The 15,126-nt window shown below is 39.0% G+C and overlaps 1 protein-coding gene across 3 annotated transcripts in view; it reads left to right on the top strand.

Moving 5' to 3' along the window:
• Positions 1 to 15,126, top strand: part of LOC127379635 (phospholipid-transporting ATPase ABCA1-like) — a 144,655-nt gene that overhangs the window by 17,297 nt on the left and 112,232 nt on the right. For all 3 annotated transcript variants that reach the window (XM_051429503.1, XM_051429504.1, XM_051429505.1), the window contains 5 exons: positions 1,204 to 1,290; positions 1,392 to 1,596; positions 9,763 to 9,902; positions 10,644 to 10,760; positions 14,868 to 15,065. In XM_051429503.1, the coding sequence (XP_051285463.1) occupies positions 1,204 to 1,290; positions 1,392 to 1,596; positions 9,763 to 9,902; positions 10,644 to 10,760; positions 14,868 to 15,065 (747 nt within the window). The remainder of the gene's footprint in view (positions 1 to 1,203; positions 1,291 to 1,391; positions 1,597 to 9,762; positions 9,903 to 10,643; positions 10,761 to 14,867; positions 15,066 to 15,126) is intronic.

A 15,126-nucleotide genomic window follows, 5' to 3' on the forward strand; every position in this document is an offset into this window, starting at 1 on the left:
GAGTTTATCACTGAGGTAGATTTAGACATTGGTTCCACAGGTTTGTGGAAATCATTTCAGAACACAGTATAGGGAAAAACAAAAAGCATTTGAATATATGTGGCGCTCAACAAAGGTCATTCAAATGTCAAAGTGTGTCTTTGATAGCATAATCTCCTTTGTAGTTCATTAGCTCATTAACTTTTTGAACCATTCAACATATTTATGGTTATATTATTCTTGTAGAATTATTTTTTTTCTAATCAGCTTACCAGGTTAGCAAAAGAAACACAAACACAACCAGTGGAGTCTTCAGTAACAAAGTGCAGTGGAAGCTTAAGAATTCTTATCTCCTAATGTGACAATGCTCCTTCCATCCTTTCAATCTCTCCTTCTATTGATTGCTCACTGGTGATTTTCAGCGGTTTTGCTCAAATTTGTCTGAGACTCCTGCTCTTTCTTACTAAGTCTCCTCTTCATGTCTGCTTTGCAAACACTGAGAGTAGAAGTGATCCTAAATGAATGTGCTCGAGATGCAATCAATAGCCGGGCTTTTGTCCAAACCATGCTTGAATGGGCTTCTATTTGTGAATAGAGTTTTATCTAAAATTACTAATGCAGTGCCTAAGCCCTCTGATCTTCCCACTCCTACCTATGTCTTGAATATGTTTCCAAGCTTTATAATTTTACTTCCTAAAAGACAACAACAATCTGGGCTCCTAATTCAGCTTATACTCAACACTTGATGCATGAAAATGACAGTGGTTAAAAGGGCATGCCATTTAGTTCTTCTAATTGGACGCATACTGTGTACCTTTAGAATGTCACTGTAGCACACAGTAACACTTGTCATTTTAATGCAACTTTTATTAACCGTTGCCAAGGATGATGATGCCAGAATAAAATTTACAGGTCAAGATGCACAAATTACTGTGTTTATTGCCATCATATAGTGTCTTGACGGGAAAGGCTGATACAGAACTGGTATTTTTAGGTAAGGTGTGGCGGTAGATAGGTGGCAGGTTCTGATAAAAATCTAAATGAATATGGAAATTACAACTCTAGCCACTGGTTATACAATACAATAACATATTTTTTCAGGACATAGTTTAAAAAAAGAGAGAACATTTGAAACAATTGAAAAAATACATTAGACTATTTCCTTCTTAAGTTTTGGCCATGCATGTGCATCCATTCACACCAAATGTTCTAACCCTCCTTTAGCTACCTTCAGCGTTGGATCTAAATGGAGCAGACACAGCAACATTGATTGGGAAAACCACTCAAAATGCATTACCAGTGATTGAGGAGGTGAGTGTTGTCCCTGTACACTGGACTGGACTCCATATTCTTATTTTATGATATTGCTGTTATTTTTTTACTTTTTAACTCCTGACTTTTCTTGCATCCAGATGGCCAGGTTGCAGAACTCTGAAATCTTTAAGGCAGCAAGTTCATTGGATTTCCAAAGGGACATGATTGGCAGTATCAATATGCTACTGTGCGAACAGCGGCCTGACTTCAATTCCACCAATATGCCCGTCAGTTTAAGCTCACCTAGACAGATGGCTAACAACAAGGCAATCTCCATTATGGGCATTATGGGCAACAGTTCCGGTAAGTGCTGCAGCAAACTCCTTTATAAAGCCAAGTTGTCACAGCACTTCTATCTTAATCTTGGATCTACATTTTACTTTTACAGCACTTGGTGTAGTCATGGTAGTCAGAAACGGACAAAATTGGTTATTATTTTAGAAACCAGTAGGCAGTAACAGTGCACAGTATCACAGGAAATGGGACATTTTGGTAATTTTGCAGCCAGTGGTATAAAGCAAAACCATGCTGCATTTGGAAAAATATTTAATCAGAAGGAGTGACAGAGGATTGCATGAATCATAACTAATCTAATAAAACTATTTTTCTCCCCTTTCAAAGCAGTGTCATGTCAGAATAAAAAAAAAGTGTGTTGACAATGTTATGGAGAAAACAATGTGGAGCTCCTGTAGCCTTGCTAATGGCACACACAATATCAGTGCAGCAAGGCTCAGTAGCCATGTTTTGGGTCAGGTGTGTTGGTAATGAGACTGAAAGTAATTCTGTTAGATCAAGTACACTGTATAATTAATCATTAGTACTCTAAGCAGATTCAATGCAAACCACAGCATTTCCTGTTATCAAAATATGCATGCATGTGATAAAAAAACAAACAATGATTCCTATTTGCATGAATTAGTGGTGCATGGAACACAATGCAGTCAACGGTGCACAGGATGTGACTACTTGTGCACATCCAGGAACCGGGCACCTGTGGCACAGTTGGCACCTGTGCTAGAGCTGGAAACTGGGTTTGATTAGGAATACATTATCGGCGGCTGTGTCAGCGGCTGGCATCAATCGTAGCCAATCAAATCAGCTCTTCTCATTCCATTTAGAAGCTGTGTGCTCCCCACCCTGACATAATGATGTTTTCTTAATGGAGAGGAAAGTCCAGAGCAACTTATCCCAAGTGGAAACTGATGTTGTTTTCTGGGTGGAGCAGAGTCATACAATATATAACATCCTAAACATGAACATATGGCAACCCAAACTTCCCACAGAGGACAGATGGTGTCACTAAAACACTTTTTTGTGTTATAAACTGGTATTTTGTTCTATTCAGTAATGAAATACAACCCAGGCAGCCATATTGTCAGCGTTTGTACTCATATTCTCTGGTGCTGTATTGATTTCACTAAGCCTGGCTCAGTTTGTAAAGATTTTTTGGGGAAGGTGGAGTTGTGATGGAGTTCAGTGATGCCTTTAAATAGTCCTGTAGCTGTCAAAATTTCTGTGTCCAATTCATCCCCAGGATGTCATTAGGTGAGTTTCCATCCACCTGTTTCTATGCACATTTACGAATGCAGAATTAGTACCACCTACTGGTTGTCTCGATGAACCAACTCCTAATAATCTTATAATGGTGGTGGATGGAAATAAGTATTTGTTCACATTTTTTTTGCAAATCTTCTCAAAATTGGGTTAAACTTTTTTAGACATTTGGATGGAAGCCTAGCCATTGTCTCCCATACTCCTGATGATTTGCAGTTGAGTATCCTTCACTGCTTTATCCAACTAGAGTTGTGCCTGGTGCTACTTATGATAGATGTATTCCAGAAATAAGCGTTCTCTTGGCTGCAAGGATTTGATTAATAAAAGAGGAAAGATAGATTCTACGAGCATTTGTGGAGGAGATTCAAGAGCCAAGTACTGATATGAATCACCCTTTGATCTAACCCAGTACACACTCTGCTTGGCTGACATTACTGCATCACAGTGTGTTTCTGTTGCTACATTTGGTCGAGTGGTTGAGGACTTGATATCAAAGTAAAATAGGCATACATAAAAGATGCTTGTGATTTATGTGACTCAGATCTGAAACAGATGAGAAGTTACTTGTTGAACACGTTGCTTGTAGTATAAACACGTGGTACAGTCAGGTACAGTACTGTATATGTGCTTAAAGCTCTTTCCATCAAAATTAGAAAAGGTGTTTCTCCACTGGTGTCAGAGTGCACTGAGTGAGTGAGAAGTTTCATGGGCTAAGAAACAAAACAAAACAAAAAACTCACACTGTGGCCTGAGGCCTGTTGAGGAAATAAGGCATCCCCAAACTACTGTATGATGTTTCACCAATGATTAAGGCTGATCTTTTCAAAGGCATTGTTTTGTTTTATCAAACACCTGACATGATCCAGCATATGATGTTATAGTAAGGTTGTTGTTCACCCCAGTGTTGTCTGGAAAACCTCCCTGAGCTACCAATTTGAGTTACAGTTGACTCATGTACTTTGAAAGTAACAGTAGAAAAAGATGCCTGTACATCATTTAATGTTACTCTGGATTTTCAGTGGGTTAACATTGTGAAGATGACCTCCTCTAAACAGACTGGCAGCAGTCCGACATTATCAGTATTTGTAGAATACCTGTTTTTAATTTTAATCCGTGGGACTTGAGTATCCCCCAGGAAAAAAGTAATTATAGATTATCACACACCTGGATGTTTAGTCCTGACCATGTGTCTGGTTTTGATGCATTGGTGGACCCTCTTAGATTAACAAACTTTTTATCATTGCACCTGTTAAAGTGCACCTGATTCTATTTTTAGTCATTTAAGGGATGTTAACTTTTTCCACATGGGGATAAGTATTTGTTTTAACAGCACAACTAATTCCCAAGTAAAGTTTTGTGCTCTATTTCTGCAAACATAATAATAGATTTTTAGAATAAAGGTTTGGTCTGCCTCATTTTCTTGACTGGAAGGAGTATAGAGGAAAGCAAACCATTTTCCATGCATTTAAATATATGGAAGGATTGTGCAATACATGTTGAGACTGTACTGTACTGTTAGTGTGATGTACATAATTGATATTTGAGAAATATATAACCAGACAGAAATAACTGAGAAAAGAAATAATAATAAAAATTCCAAAAAGATTATATGCACATAGGCCTTTCTTTCTAGTGCTGTACAAAGAAATCATTGTTATCATCGATCCTTATTAAAAGGAAAAAAGTAAATAAAAGAAGGACAGCAATTGTTGGTATGGTAGGGAAAATCACTGCATATGTTTGTTCCATAAAATCCTTGAGAATTAGATCTTCTGGAAACTTCTTGCAGCCTCTTGCTCATTAGAGACCATGCATTCCTGTTTCATTAAATGCCTGTTCTTTGGAGACTACTGCACAAAATTAGATTTTAATAAGAAGTCCCTATTCCCTTGGAATAAAGTTACACTGTAAAGTGGAATTGCATGCTAGTGCCAGCGCAAATTAGCAAAAACATTGTATCATCCATTCAAAATAAGCACCAACGTCTCTGTTAGCATGCTAATGGCTGTTTTGGATTTGCCGTGGCATTTCATTGTGTTGGTCTATGTACAGTTAAATGAATCTGGATTGTGCAGTTCGTCTGCATAATGGCCAATTACAACTCCTTTGTAAGTGTAAAAGTACACTCAAAGGAATAGCAGAACAGCAATAATAAAGGCCAACACTAAGGTTTGGTTAACGGCTCAGGGACGTTCTGTTCCCAATTAATGGTTTACAGCAAAGGAAAACTTCTGAGTCACTATGCAGAATAGTTGGGGTGGTAACAGTTCTTCTAGACAGTAAACAATAATTTGAAATAGTTACCATTTTTTAAAATTACCCAGTAGATTAGCATGGGTAACAGTGATTAAATGGCTCTGCAAGGTCATATACCTACATTTACATATTTGTTTAATACATTTGCTTGTTGTTTTTGGAGGCTCTTATACATACCTCTCATTTTAGAGGTTGTTTTCATTGCTGTTACACTTGACATTACTTGATACCATACAGAGTTATTTAATGGGTTGACTCCCTTTAAATGAAATAGTCAAAACAGTGAGAGCACTATGGAATATAAAACCGGTGGTTTGACTTGACCTAATATCGTAGCGGGTATTTTGTACCGACGGCAAACATCAACCTTTCAAATTAACGCATCTACTGTTGTCAAAATAACTTTTCCCTCTTTCATTTAGCATTGTCCTATTTTCACTAGTATGATTTTTCTCCGACATTGCGCATAACATTTCCTAATTATCTCGAGACTCACACTGTCATCCTCTGAGTATTTGCCCATGGGTTTCTCTTTGAATCATTAGTAATTGGTTCCCTTTAATATATACTGAAGGCCGAATACCGGCCTATCGAGGCAGTTGTTGGGAGTAAGAGAGGCTCATCTTTTACTGCTGAATGTCAAAGCGGCCTCTCTGTCTTATGAGAGAGCGACTTCAATGACATTTATTCACGCTTATTTGACTTTCTGTTGGAATGCTGCAAGACAGCACTTGATTTGTACTGCTCGTAGGAAATAAGTGCTGCTTTATTGATGTATGGGTTAGTTCACTTTAGACTGGCATGTCATTTAAGGTGTACATGCGCACTGCACTGTATGTGTGTGTGTGTTTGTCTGTATGTGTACTCTGATTGTGCATTGTAAGAAATGCCTGAAATATGAGTCATGTGAACCTAGAGTAATATCCTTTTCCCATGTCTGTACATGTGATTGCACGTGCAAGATAGTGTGTGTGTGTGTGTGTGTGTGTGTGTGTGTGTGTGTGTGTGTGTGTGTGTGTGTGTGTTTGTGTGTGTGTGTAGCACCAGCAGTTGCAGTGTGGCGACGGCATGGTCTCACTGTAGTGCTGAATTGAGCCCATCTCCAGGGTGCAACTCAAATTGATTAAATTTGCCAGGTAAGTTGAGGGGCTGACTTGAGGCTCCAAGCAATTATTTGACTGTGGCTAAAACTGGTGTAAAGAACAGATTCTCTTGTTCTTTCATACTGCCGTTTTGTAATAAAGTACAGATCTGTTGTCAAAAAGAACTGCACAGCTCGTGAGAGTGTGTAACCTCTGTAATCTGATGCTTCCTTTAGCACACAAAATATCAAAAACGGATATATCTGTCCCACGATACAAAGATACCTATTGCTAAAAGTGTTATAGATTTGTCCCTGCCATCTATATCCATTCTCCATTGTTGACTAGAATTCTGTATTCTTTGTGTCTTGTGATTGGCCCAGGCATGCTGCTTCTCATTCTCATAATCACTTTCATAATCAGAACATTTTTATGAAATAAGGTAACATACTGTATGCTACCTTAGCATGCGACAGGTTATAACATACAGGAAATACAGTGGTATATGCAGTGTGCTTGACTGCATGTGCTACTTGTCGACTTGTGACCCCACCTTAAATTTCACTTTCATCACTTTGTGTGTGTCTTTGAGGTCTTGCAAAGCCAGTTTCTTTTAACACTTTAAATCCTGCATTCTGTACGTCCATATTTGCTAGCTAGCAGTCTTCTTCTTCTTCGTTTTTTTTGACACTGCTTGCTTGCATGTTACTGCCACCAACTGTCAGTCAGTGGAATAATATAAAACTGCCGCCAGGAATGGGTTTTGCGTTACCTGCACGATACAAACAACTACTACTACTGGTGAAAAGCTCCTCAGGGTACCTTTTTAAAGGCCCGAATAGGTGAAAGTGTTTTTCATTGGGAAAAAAGCAAAAACTGTGAGCCTACATATTTATGTGTGCATCCCATCTTGGGCCCAGACCAGCAGATTTAGAACCTCTGCATTAAGGTGAACATCTGTCTTCTTTGGTTCAATGCATCCATTCAGTCCATTTTGGAAACCTAAGCTCTTTCATCGTACTGTAATTGACAAGCACAATATGAAATTGAATTGAAAGTAAACAATTACAATTACAAACAGTTCCTATTTCTTAAATACTTTCTGAGGGACACCAAACAGCAGAGAGCTACTGAGCTGTCTGTCACACACATTTCCTGTTTTTCAAGTGTTATGGTTGCAAGAAGTGGCATCTGTGCAGTCTGTGGAGGGAACAGCTGGCCAGACTCAGACTAAGGGGTGGCCATTAGCTGCCTGTGCACAGACCTCCCAGGAGCACCTGAGAAAGATGGCCAGGAGGCAGAAAGGCTAACATTTAATTGCACTGAAAATGGCCGCTAAAATCTCCCTGATAGGGGAAACGGTTGCCCTGGTGAGATGAGAAGAAGTGGAGGGTTGAGGTTGCGGTCTTGACAGGGGAAAAATGAAAAAGGACTGGAAAAAGCACTGATGTAATGACAGGTGTCTGAACAAAAGGGACGGCTGGTTACAGATCAAAAAGGCAGACGGTCATACTGACTGGCAGACGACACACTGAATTGATCAATTGTCTGATTAACTACTGCAAGAATCAGATATTTTCAGTCAGAGCAAGGCAGGCACCATCCAAGTGCAGGCTTTCTTTCTATATCAGGCTCCATTCCTTGCAGTGCAGGTCCTCATGTAACCTATTCAGCACTCTCCCAACCTGGCAATATTCACGTTGGCAGATAAGTTAAATTAGTAATGATCGGACTGCTGCTGAGCATATTGACTTTCTTTGCTCGGCTCCACAGAAGCTTTTTCCTTATGTACTCAGGTCTGAACTCTTGGCTTGTGTTTTCCTCTACCTGTGTATTAAAGTAATAACAACTTTTAATAACTTTTTGTAAATACATCCACTTTGCAACTCTCTGAACGCTGATGCATAATAAAGTACTTTACCAGTAACTGACCCTATATCCACTTTAGGAGAGCTTTTCATTTTATAAACCCCTTTTCTCAGGAAAAAGAAGCAGCAATGGTGTGTTTTTAACAGATAGAATTAGATACTGTATATGCTTTATTATCAACAATAAACTGTAAGTAAAAATTACTTCATCCAAAGATATAATTGCTGACATTTTTTGTGGGATTTTATTTTTTGTATCCAAACCACTTGATTAAATACTGATGGCGAGGCAGTTATTGAATCAAGATGAGCTAACCTATCAACAATTCTATGACAATCGTTTGAATATGTCCTTGCATGTTTCAGTTCTGAATGGATGCTGATAAGACTCTATAAACCCAAAGGTTTCTTTCCTAATCTAAGGGCTAGAATGCAACCTAAGGTGGTTATGGGTTTTGTATGACTTCCGTGGCAGTATCTCTTCAAAACTTGTCCAGATTCTTTAGAGCCCCAGTTTTGCCCCTCATTTTATTGTAATACTCTTAACAAATTCCAAAGCACTTAAAAGGGAATAATTAACATATAGGCAAAGGAATATACAAATAGAAAGCCAACAATAAAAACCCAGAGCACCCAGGGGACAAAAATAACTTATAGAAATAAAAGAAAATGTAAAATGGAGTGCGGCAGTAAAAGCCGAGCAAGCATTCACAAAGGCTTACAGTACTTATGAGTAATGTTTTAGGAAGGAAAAAAGATAAGATGTAATATCTGAGTCATAGTGCTCCAAAGTCATTGTCAGTTTGTTAGTGCTCTAACATTACTCAAATAAAAACTAGTTATTACATGGCTCGCCTAACAATATGCTATACAATAAACTATATAAACACTTAAGAACAATTCAGCCCCTAAACGTTGTGTTAAAGTACCCTTAGCTCCTGTCAGTCCTGTTGGTTCAAAGTACTTGTGAAATTGTTGCGAAGTGATCATTGCACAAAGGAACAACATTGTAACACTTACTAGTTGCGATGGCTTCAGAAAAATCGAACAAGTATCCTTAATCAAGACTCTACAAAAAGGAGTCATTAGTAGCAGCCGTTAGAAGTAATAACTATCTGTTCTGAAGGGCAGTGATTGCGTCAATACTGTCCCTATGGTGTAAACTCGAGGTTGTTTGGTTCTTTTCTTGCATTTTACCAGCTCTATATGTGTTACAGTGTATTACCTCAGCATTGCTTCTATTTTTTATGCACCAGTATATGTGATGTTTTTTTGATTTGTCAGTTAATGGATGCATGTGTCTGATTTTCTTATTTCTGCATGTGATAAAAGTGCTTTTCTCAAATCTCTATTCATAGGGGGAATTATGCCAACTTTGATGTATAAAAATGTTTAAATATAAATATGATTTCACATGTCATATTAGACAGAGGTCTACTTTATTATTTCAGTAGATATGTCTGGTTTAGTTATAAATGTGAATTTAAGTGGTCAAGATGTATGTTTAATGGTTGAATGAAACTCATAATTTCGAGCTCATGTGCAATATTTATCATTTTTGTTTCTTGGGTGCTGCAAAATCTCTGATTTCTTGCAGATTTAACAGCTTATTTCGCCTCTTTCCTCCTGTCCCGTGAAAGAGCATCAGACATTTCTTGGTCTTGCCTTGACTTTCCCTGTCTTCTCTCCTCTCCTCTTTCCTGCTGTAGATGATTTTTGTCAGACTCTTGTCGACACCCTGGAGAGCACACCTGGTCTGCGCTACATTTGGAGCACCTTCAAGCCGTTATTGCAAGGGAAAGTCCTCTACACACCTGATACACCTGCTGCTCGCCTCATGGTGAAAGAGGTAAGTCTAGAGAGAAAAATATAACATATTTACATGCATGCTGACTTCTCATGCCCTTGAAAAGTAGCTGAATATCTTGCTCACATTGGTGTATGGTATGAGCAATTTTAGTGAAAGCTGAAAACATTGTTTTCCATTTGTTTGTGGATACATTTGAATATCCTGTATGCAGGATCAGACCAATAACAGGTATCAGTAACTGTGAAGAAGCCTCCAGTGGAAGAATAAAAAAACAATGAATGTCACACAAAGTTACCACCAGGGGAAGAAAATAAAAACAGTGCACTAGTTAGTCAGGAGGTCTGTTCATGGAACCTGGTGAATGTAATGCATTTTCATGACATGACATTCCTCCAAGATATTAGCATTGTTTTGATAACTGCATAAGCAAAACAAACAACAGGCAGGCGGTGAGGGTTTTGCATCGAGAATTCGTAATGAGTTCACAGCAAGTGGCCCAGTGCTGGTGCAGAAGGCCCCTTTCACACCAGACATTCAGATTGTTTACAAGTCAATGTTCAGGGATAAATAACCCCATTTACATTCGTCACCATGGGGGGTTGCAGCGTTACAATGTGATGAGTTCCTCTAGGGATTAGCTGAAGTATTCAGATGTGGAGTACTTTCATGTGTGGATTGGCTCAGAGCAAACAGAATAGACTCAGTGGGTATGCTTTCAGTCAGGGAAAGGTGAGTTAACTTTATTGTAAAATAATACTGCTTTTGTTGTTTTTGTTTCAGGCAAATAGCACATTCAACGCCTTGGCTATGCTCAGAGAGCTTGCTGATTCGTGGGATGAACTCGGGCCACGTGTCTGGGATTTCCTTCAAAATAGCCCTCAAGTCAATTCAATACGGGTAAGACTCTAAGAAGCACTATTACAAAATGTGATTATTAGGTTTTCTGAAAAAATCTAGTTTCTCAACTGACAGGTAACAAGTTTTAATACTGAACATGTTTATTTTTACAGAAATCTTAAGAAGTTACCTTGTAAACTTGTTATGTACAGTCAGGTTTCACCTGCGGTACTTTTGGCTTCAGCTGGATAGTCTCAAAAAGCAGCTTTTGTATTATTGTATTCCACATTTACCTGTGCAGTACAGACTTAAAGGTTCAGTGTGTAACATTTAGGAGGATCTATTGGCAGAAATTGAATATAATCTGCATAACTGTTATAAAAATAAGAATCTGTATGTTTAGTTACCTTAGAATGAGCTGTTTATATCTGCAGACGCCGTTGGTCACCTTCCATGAAGGCTGCCATGTTGGACCGCCATGTTTCTACATTAGCCCACAACAGACAAACCAAGCACTGGCACTAGATAGGGACGTTCACACTTTTTGCGAATGTCATAGACACTGTGGTTTCTCCTTTGCGCTTGAAATGGGAGGGGGAAGTGAGGGAATTGCAATCTGCAACTACACCACTAGATGCCACTGAGTCCTACACACTGGACCGACATTTCTATTACTGGGCCAGGATTGTCCGACATTTCTGGAAATGTGCTTATTTGCTTTTTGGCCCTGAGTTAGATTGATACCACCCTTGTATATGTATGATTAATATGAAGCTACAGCCAAGAGACCATTAGCTTAGCATAAAAAGTAGAAACAGTTGGCCTGGTTCTTTCCAAAGGTAAAAAATCTGCCTACCAGCACCTCCAAAGCTCACTAACTCACTAGAACATGTGTAATTAGTGAGTTGTTTTTCTGGCTGGTTTTCATTTTTTTGTTGTTCCTTTTTTGCTTTTTTAATTAGACTCTAGCACATCAGCAGCAGCTGATTTACTCTTTTTCTCTCCAATTCACTGCAGTTTCCTATTCCTAGCTTGTCATGAGACAACCTCCTTCATTGCTTTGAATGCATAGAGACAAAATATCCTGGTATTTTGTAGCCGAAATCAGTAAAAAAAAAAAAAACGAGGCCTGATATATACTGCAGGTGAGAATATACATGTCGTGTATATCAATTTGTTGCACCTTCTGTTAGATATGGAAACCGAGGGAGGAAAGTAATTATGGATAAGTGCAGGATAATTTTCATCCTGGCAGAAAGGATTATCTATAGAAGTAGAGGACATGGACTCTTCGCCACCACTTCTCTCCCTCCCTCTCTCCTTCTCTCTCTCTTTGCCTCTTGCCGTATTTCCTTGACACTGACATTACTCCGGTGTCACTCCAAATGAGCTTATAGGCAGCTGGAGGGAAGCAGCCATTGGGAGCTCCATATAGCCAGGGTATTCATTACCCTAGCCCTAACCTTTACACAAATGGGCCGGCAATCCTCCTTTGTCTTCATTTTCTTCCAGCCCGGCTCTCTCTCTCTCTCTCTCTCTCTCTCTCTCTCTCTGCCTCTCACTACGAAACTGGTGGCATCGGAGGTTTGTCATCTTCAGAGGTCCTTCAAGGTCGCAGACCCGTTTTACGGTGATGGACCAATTACCATCACCACCACAGCTACATTTGAGACAGAAGATGTACGGTGTAGCGATGCATAGAAGGACATACTGTACAGAAACAGCTTACAAATAAAAGTGGGTTAAAATATGTTTCATGTAACTGCCTATTACTTTACATAGTGTTTACACGTTGTAAGTTGTAATCCTTATTTTTTCAGTCCTGGTTTATTTGGCGTCACCCGTGGTTACCTTGGAAACAGCAAGTGTGGTTTAATACTTCAGAAATAGAACAGAAGAGCATGGAGTATTTGTTTACTGTACAGCCAAACAGACTCCCTTTGTTTTAATAAAGAAGTCAGTCAGTAATCCACCCTTTTTCATGTCGCACCATGAGCAACTGCAGTCTGATTTCATGCTGCACATGAAAGTAGTTCATGTAGTAGTTTTCCACACAACAGTAGGGCACAATAAAGTTAATTACCTTTCTCAGAGGTTGGAGGTGGCATTTCAATGCAACTCTTCATCTAGTAGCTCACTATGGCAGGTATTCTTCGTTCCATTACTCCCTGTCACATATGAAAGTGATTAACTACCCAAGTGTGGTGAAAATGTCTTGATTGATTGATTTTGTGCTTTTAATGTGAAGCATCAGCATTAGACCACCCTATTTGCATTAGGTGTAACTAGAGTCAGGCTGTTATCAATACGATTCAAATAACATACAATTATACTGGTTAAGCGCATGCCTTGTTTTAATCTATTGTGGCGGACTCCGCCACTAAAAATAACAATAATAATACTATACAGAGAGGTAATTAGTGAATGTAAATACATCAAATGGCCGACCATAAATTTTTATTAAAAATGGCGTTTAATTTCATGAAAATCTGAGGGTTTATAACTTGAACTCAATGCTTTAATTAAAAACTATGAAATAAAAAGGACCCATACTCTCTGCAGAAAACAACTTTTATATTCTGGATATAGACCTTGTTTAGGAAGGCAAATACATTTAACTTCATCACTGAGAGATCCGCTCATGACGAGCAAATTAATTTGACACATGACCCACAAGGTTACATGGCATGTCTGTAACTCTCTTGCGCAAATACCACTGAAAATTATGCCACATGTAGTCGTAGCCTGGATGAAGATTTCAAATAGTGAGCTGACTTAACAGATACGGTCAATTTGCCGGCGTGACCACTGTAATTCCAAAATGACTCACAGACTTTAAAATATACACATTTTTGATGGGTCATGTCCTTGATGTCGCACCCACTAAGATGGATGCAGATTTTTTTTTTTTAAAAGGTCACATGCAGCATAGAGATTACTTAATATGACACTTTGTCTTAAGGTTAGGCAGAATATCATCAGAAGTGTTGACACTGAAATGCCACTGCACTGGCCAGAATAAATCTGAATCACAACTCAGACTTTCGCACTTTAGAGGCCATATTCTTGATTGACATACAGCGCCCTTTCTTCTTCAGTCCACACAGTCCACTTTCAAATGTGAACCATGCATATTCATCTTGTAGAATGATTGGTTTGGAAACAGTAGGTATGTTTTTTTTCCTAAAATTATAAATGGTATTTGATGGCTGTTTTAAATAACTTATTATCTCAATGGATTTAGTTTCCTTTTCAGTGTTCCTCTGTGTACATGACAGGTATATAATCACTCTTATGTTTAATTTTAGTTTATGTAGTAAGTAACACTGTCATTATAGGAACAGCGTTGTAGTAATAGTTAGGCGGTAATTTCACAGCAGCATGGAAATACTGGGTGGGAGTGAGGGGGAATGGTAGTAGCTACTAAATAGAGTGCAATGCGTTTAAACCAACAAGTGGGAGTAAACTGATCTTATTATGCAAGAGCCACTGTATTGTTTGAGGAGCTCAGAACTGTTTATTTCACACAACATTCTCACATATGCATATTCATGTGTTGTATACATGTAAGGTTTAGGTACTGAAGAGCAAGGTTGTATTTGCTTCTTATTCACCTTGATCAGAGGAGTTGCAGCTTGATCCATGGCTTGAGATGCCGGAAAGAGGCTTGACATACATGGTTCTTGCAAAGTGAAGGGGACAGAAATCAGCATTTGCCTATATGTCTGTTTCATGCTCTTGTATTTTTTACGTGTGTGTACAGGCAGTGTTTAAATTTGCATTCATTTTCACACTCTACTCCTTAATGTATGTCCATGTAAATGTGCATATGCTATGTGTGTGGGGGGGTACTGTACATTCGTAATGTATGCTGCGCATAAGCACTTTTTGGCCGTGAGAATAGTTAATGTTGTATCCCAGAGCCTGAAGTACAACAGTGCCATCTATCTTAACACTCCTAATTAATTCAGCAGAAGAATGAATGTCACAGCCACCAACGAACAAAGCTGACCTCCCTTGCTTTCTCTTCTAAAATAATACCCTTCGATCTAAACCGCTTTGGTCCTCAGTTAGATTCCATTGCATTCATGCCACATTCATTCTAAACCCCTCACTTGCAACCAGAGTGACTATAATTAAAACCATCTTCTTGCCTTTCTAAATCAGGCTTTGCTGGCGAATCCAGTGTTTGCTGCTGTCCTCAACCAGCGTCTCAGCGGCACAGCGTGGACAGCCGAGCAGCTGGCCAACTTCCTTTACAATGGGCCCCCGGAGGATCGTCCACCCGGCATGCCGCCCTACGACTGGCGGAACGTTTACAACAACACTAGCCAAATCCTGAAGCTTCTCTCCAACTTCCTTGGTGTATGTAATTCTTTTTTGTCCATGCTTTTATTAAATGCGTAGCACCTCATGAACATGACTT

This window comes from Dicentrarchus labrax, unplaced genomic scaffold, assembly GCF_905237075.1.
Source record: "Dicentrarchus labrax unplaced genomic scaffold, dlabrax2021, whole genome shotgun sequence".
NCBI lineage: Eukaryota > Metazoa > Chordata > Actinopteri > Moronidae > Dicentrarchus > Dicentrarchus labrax.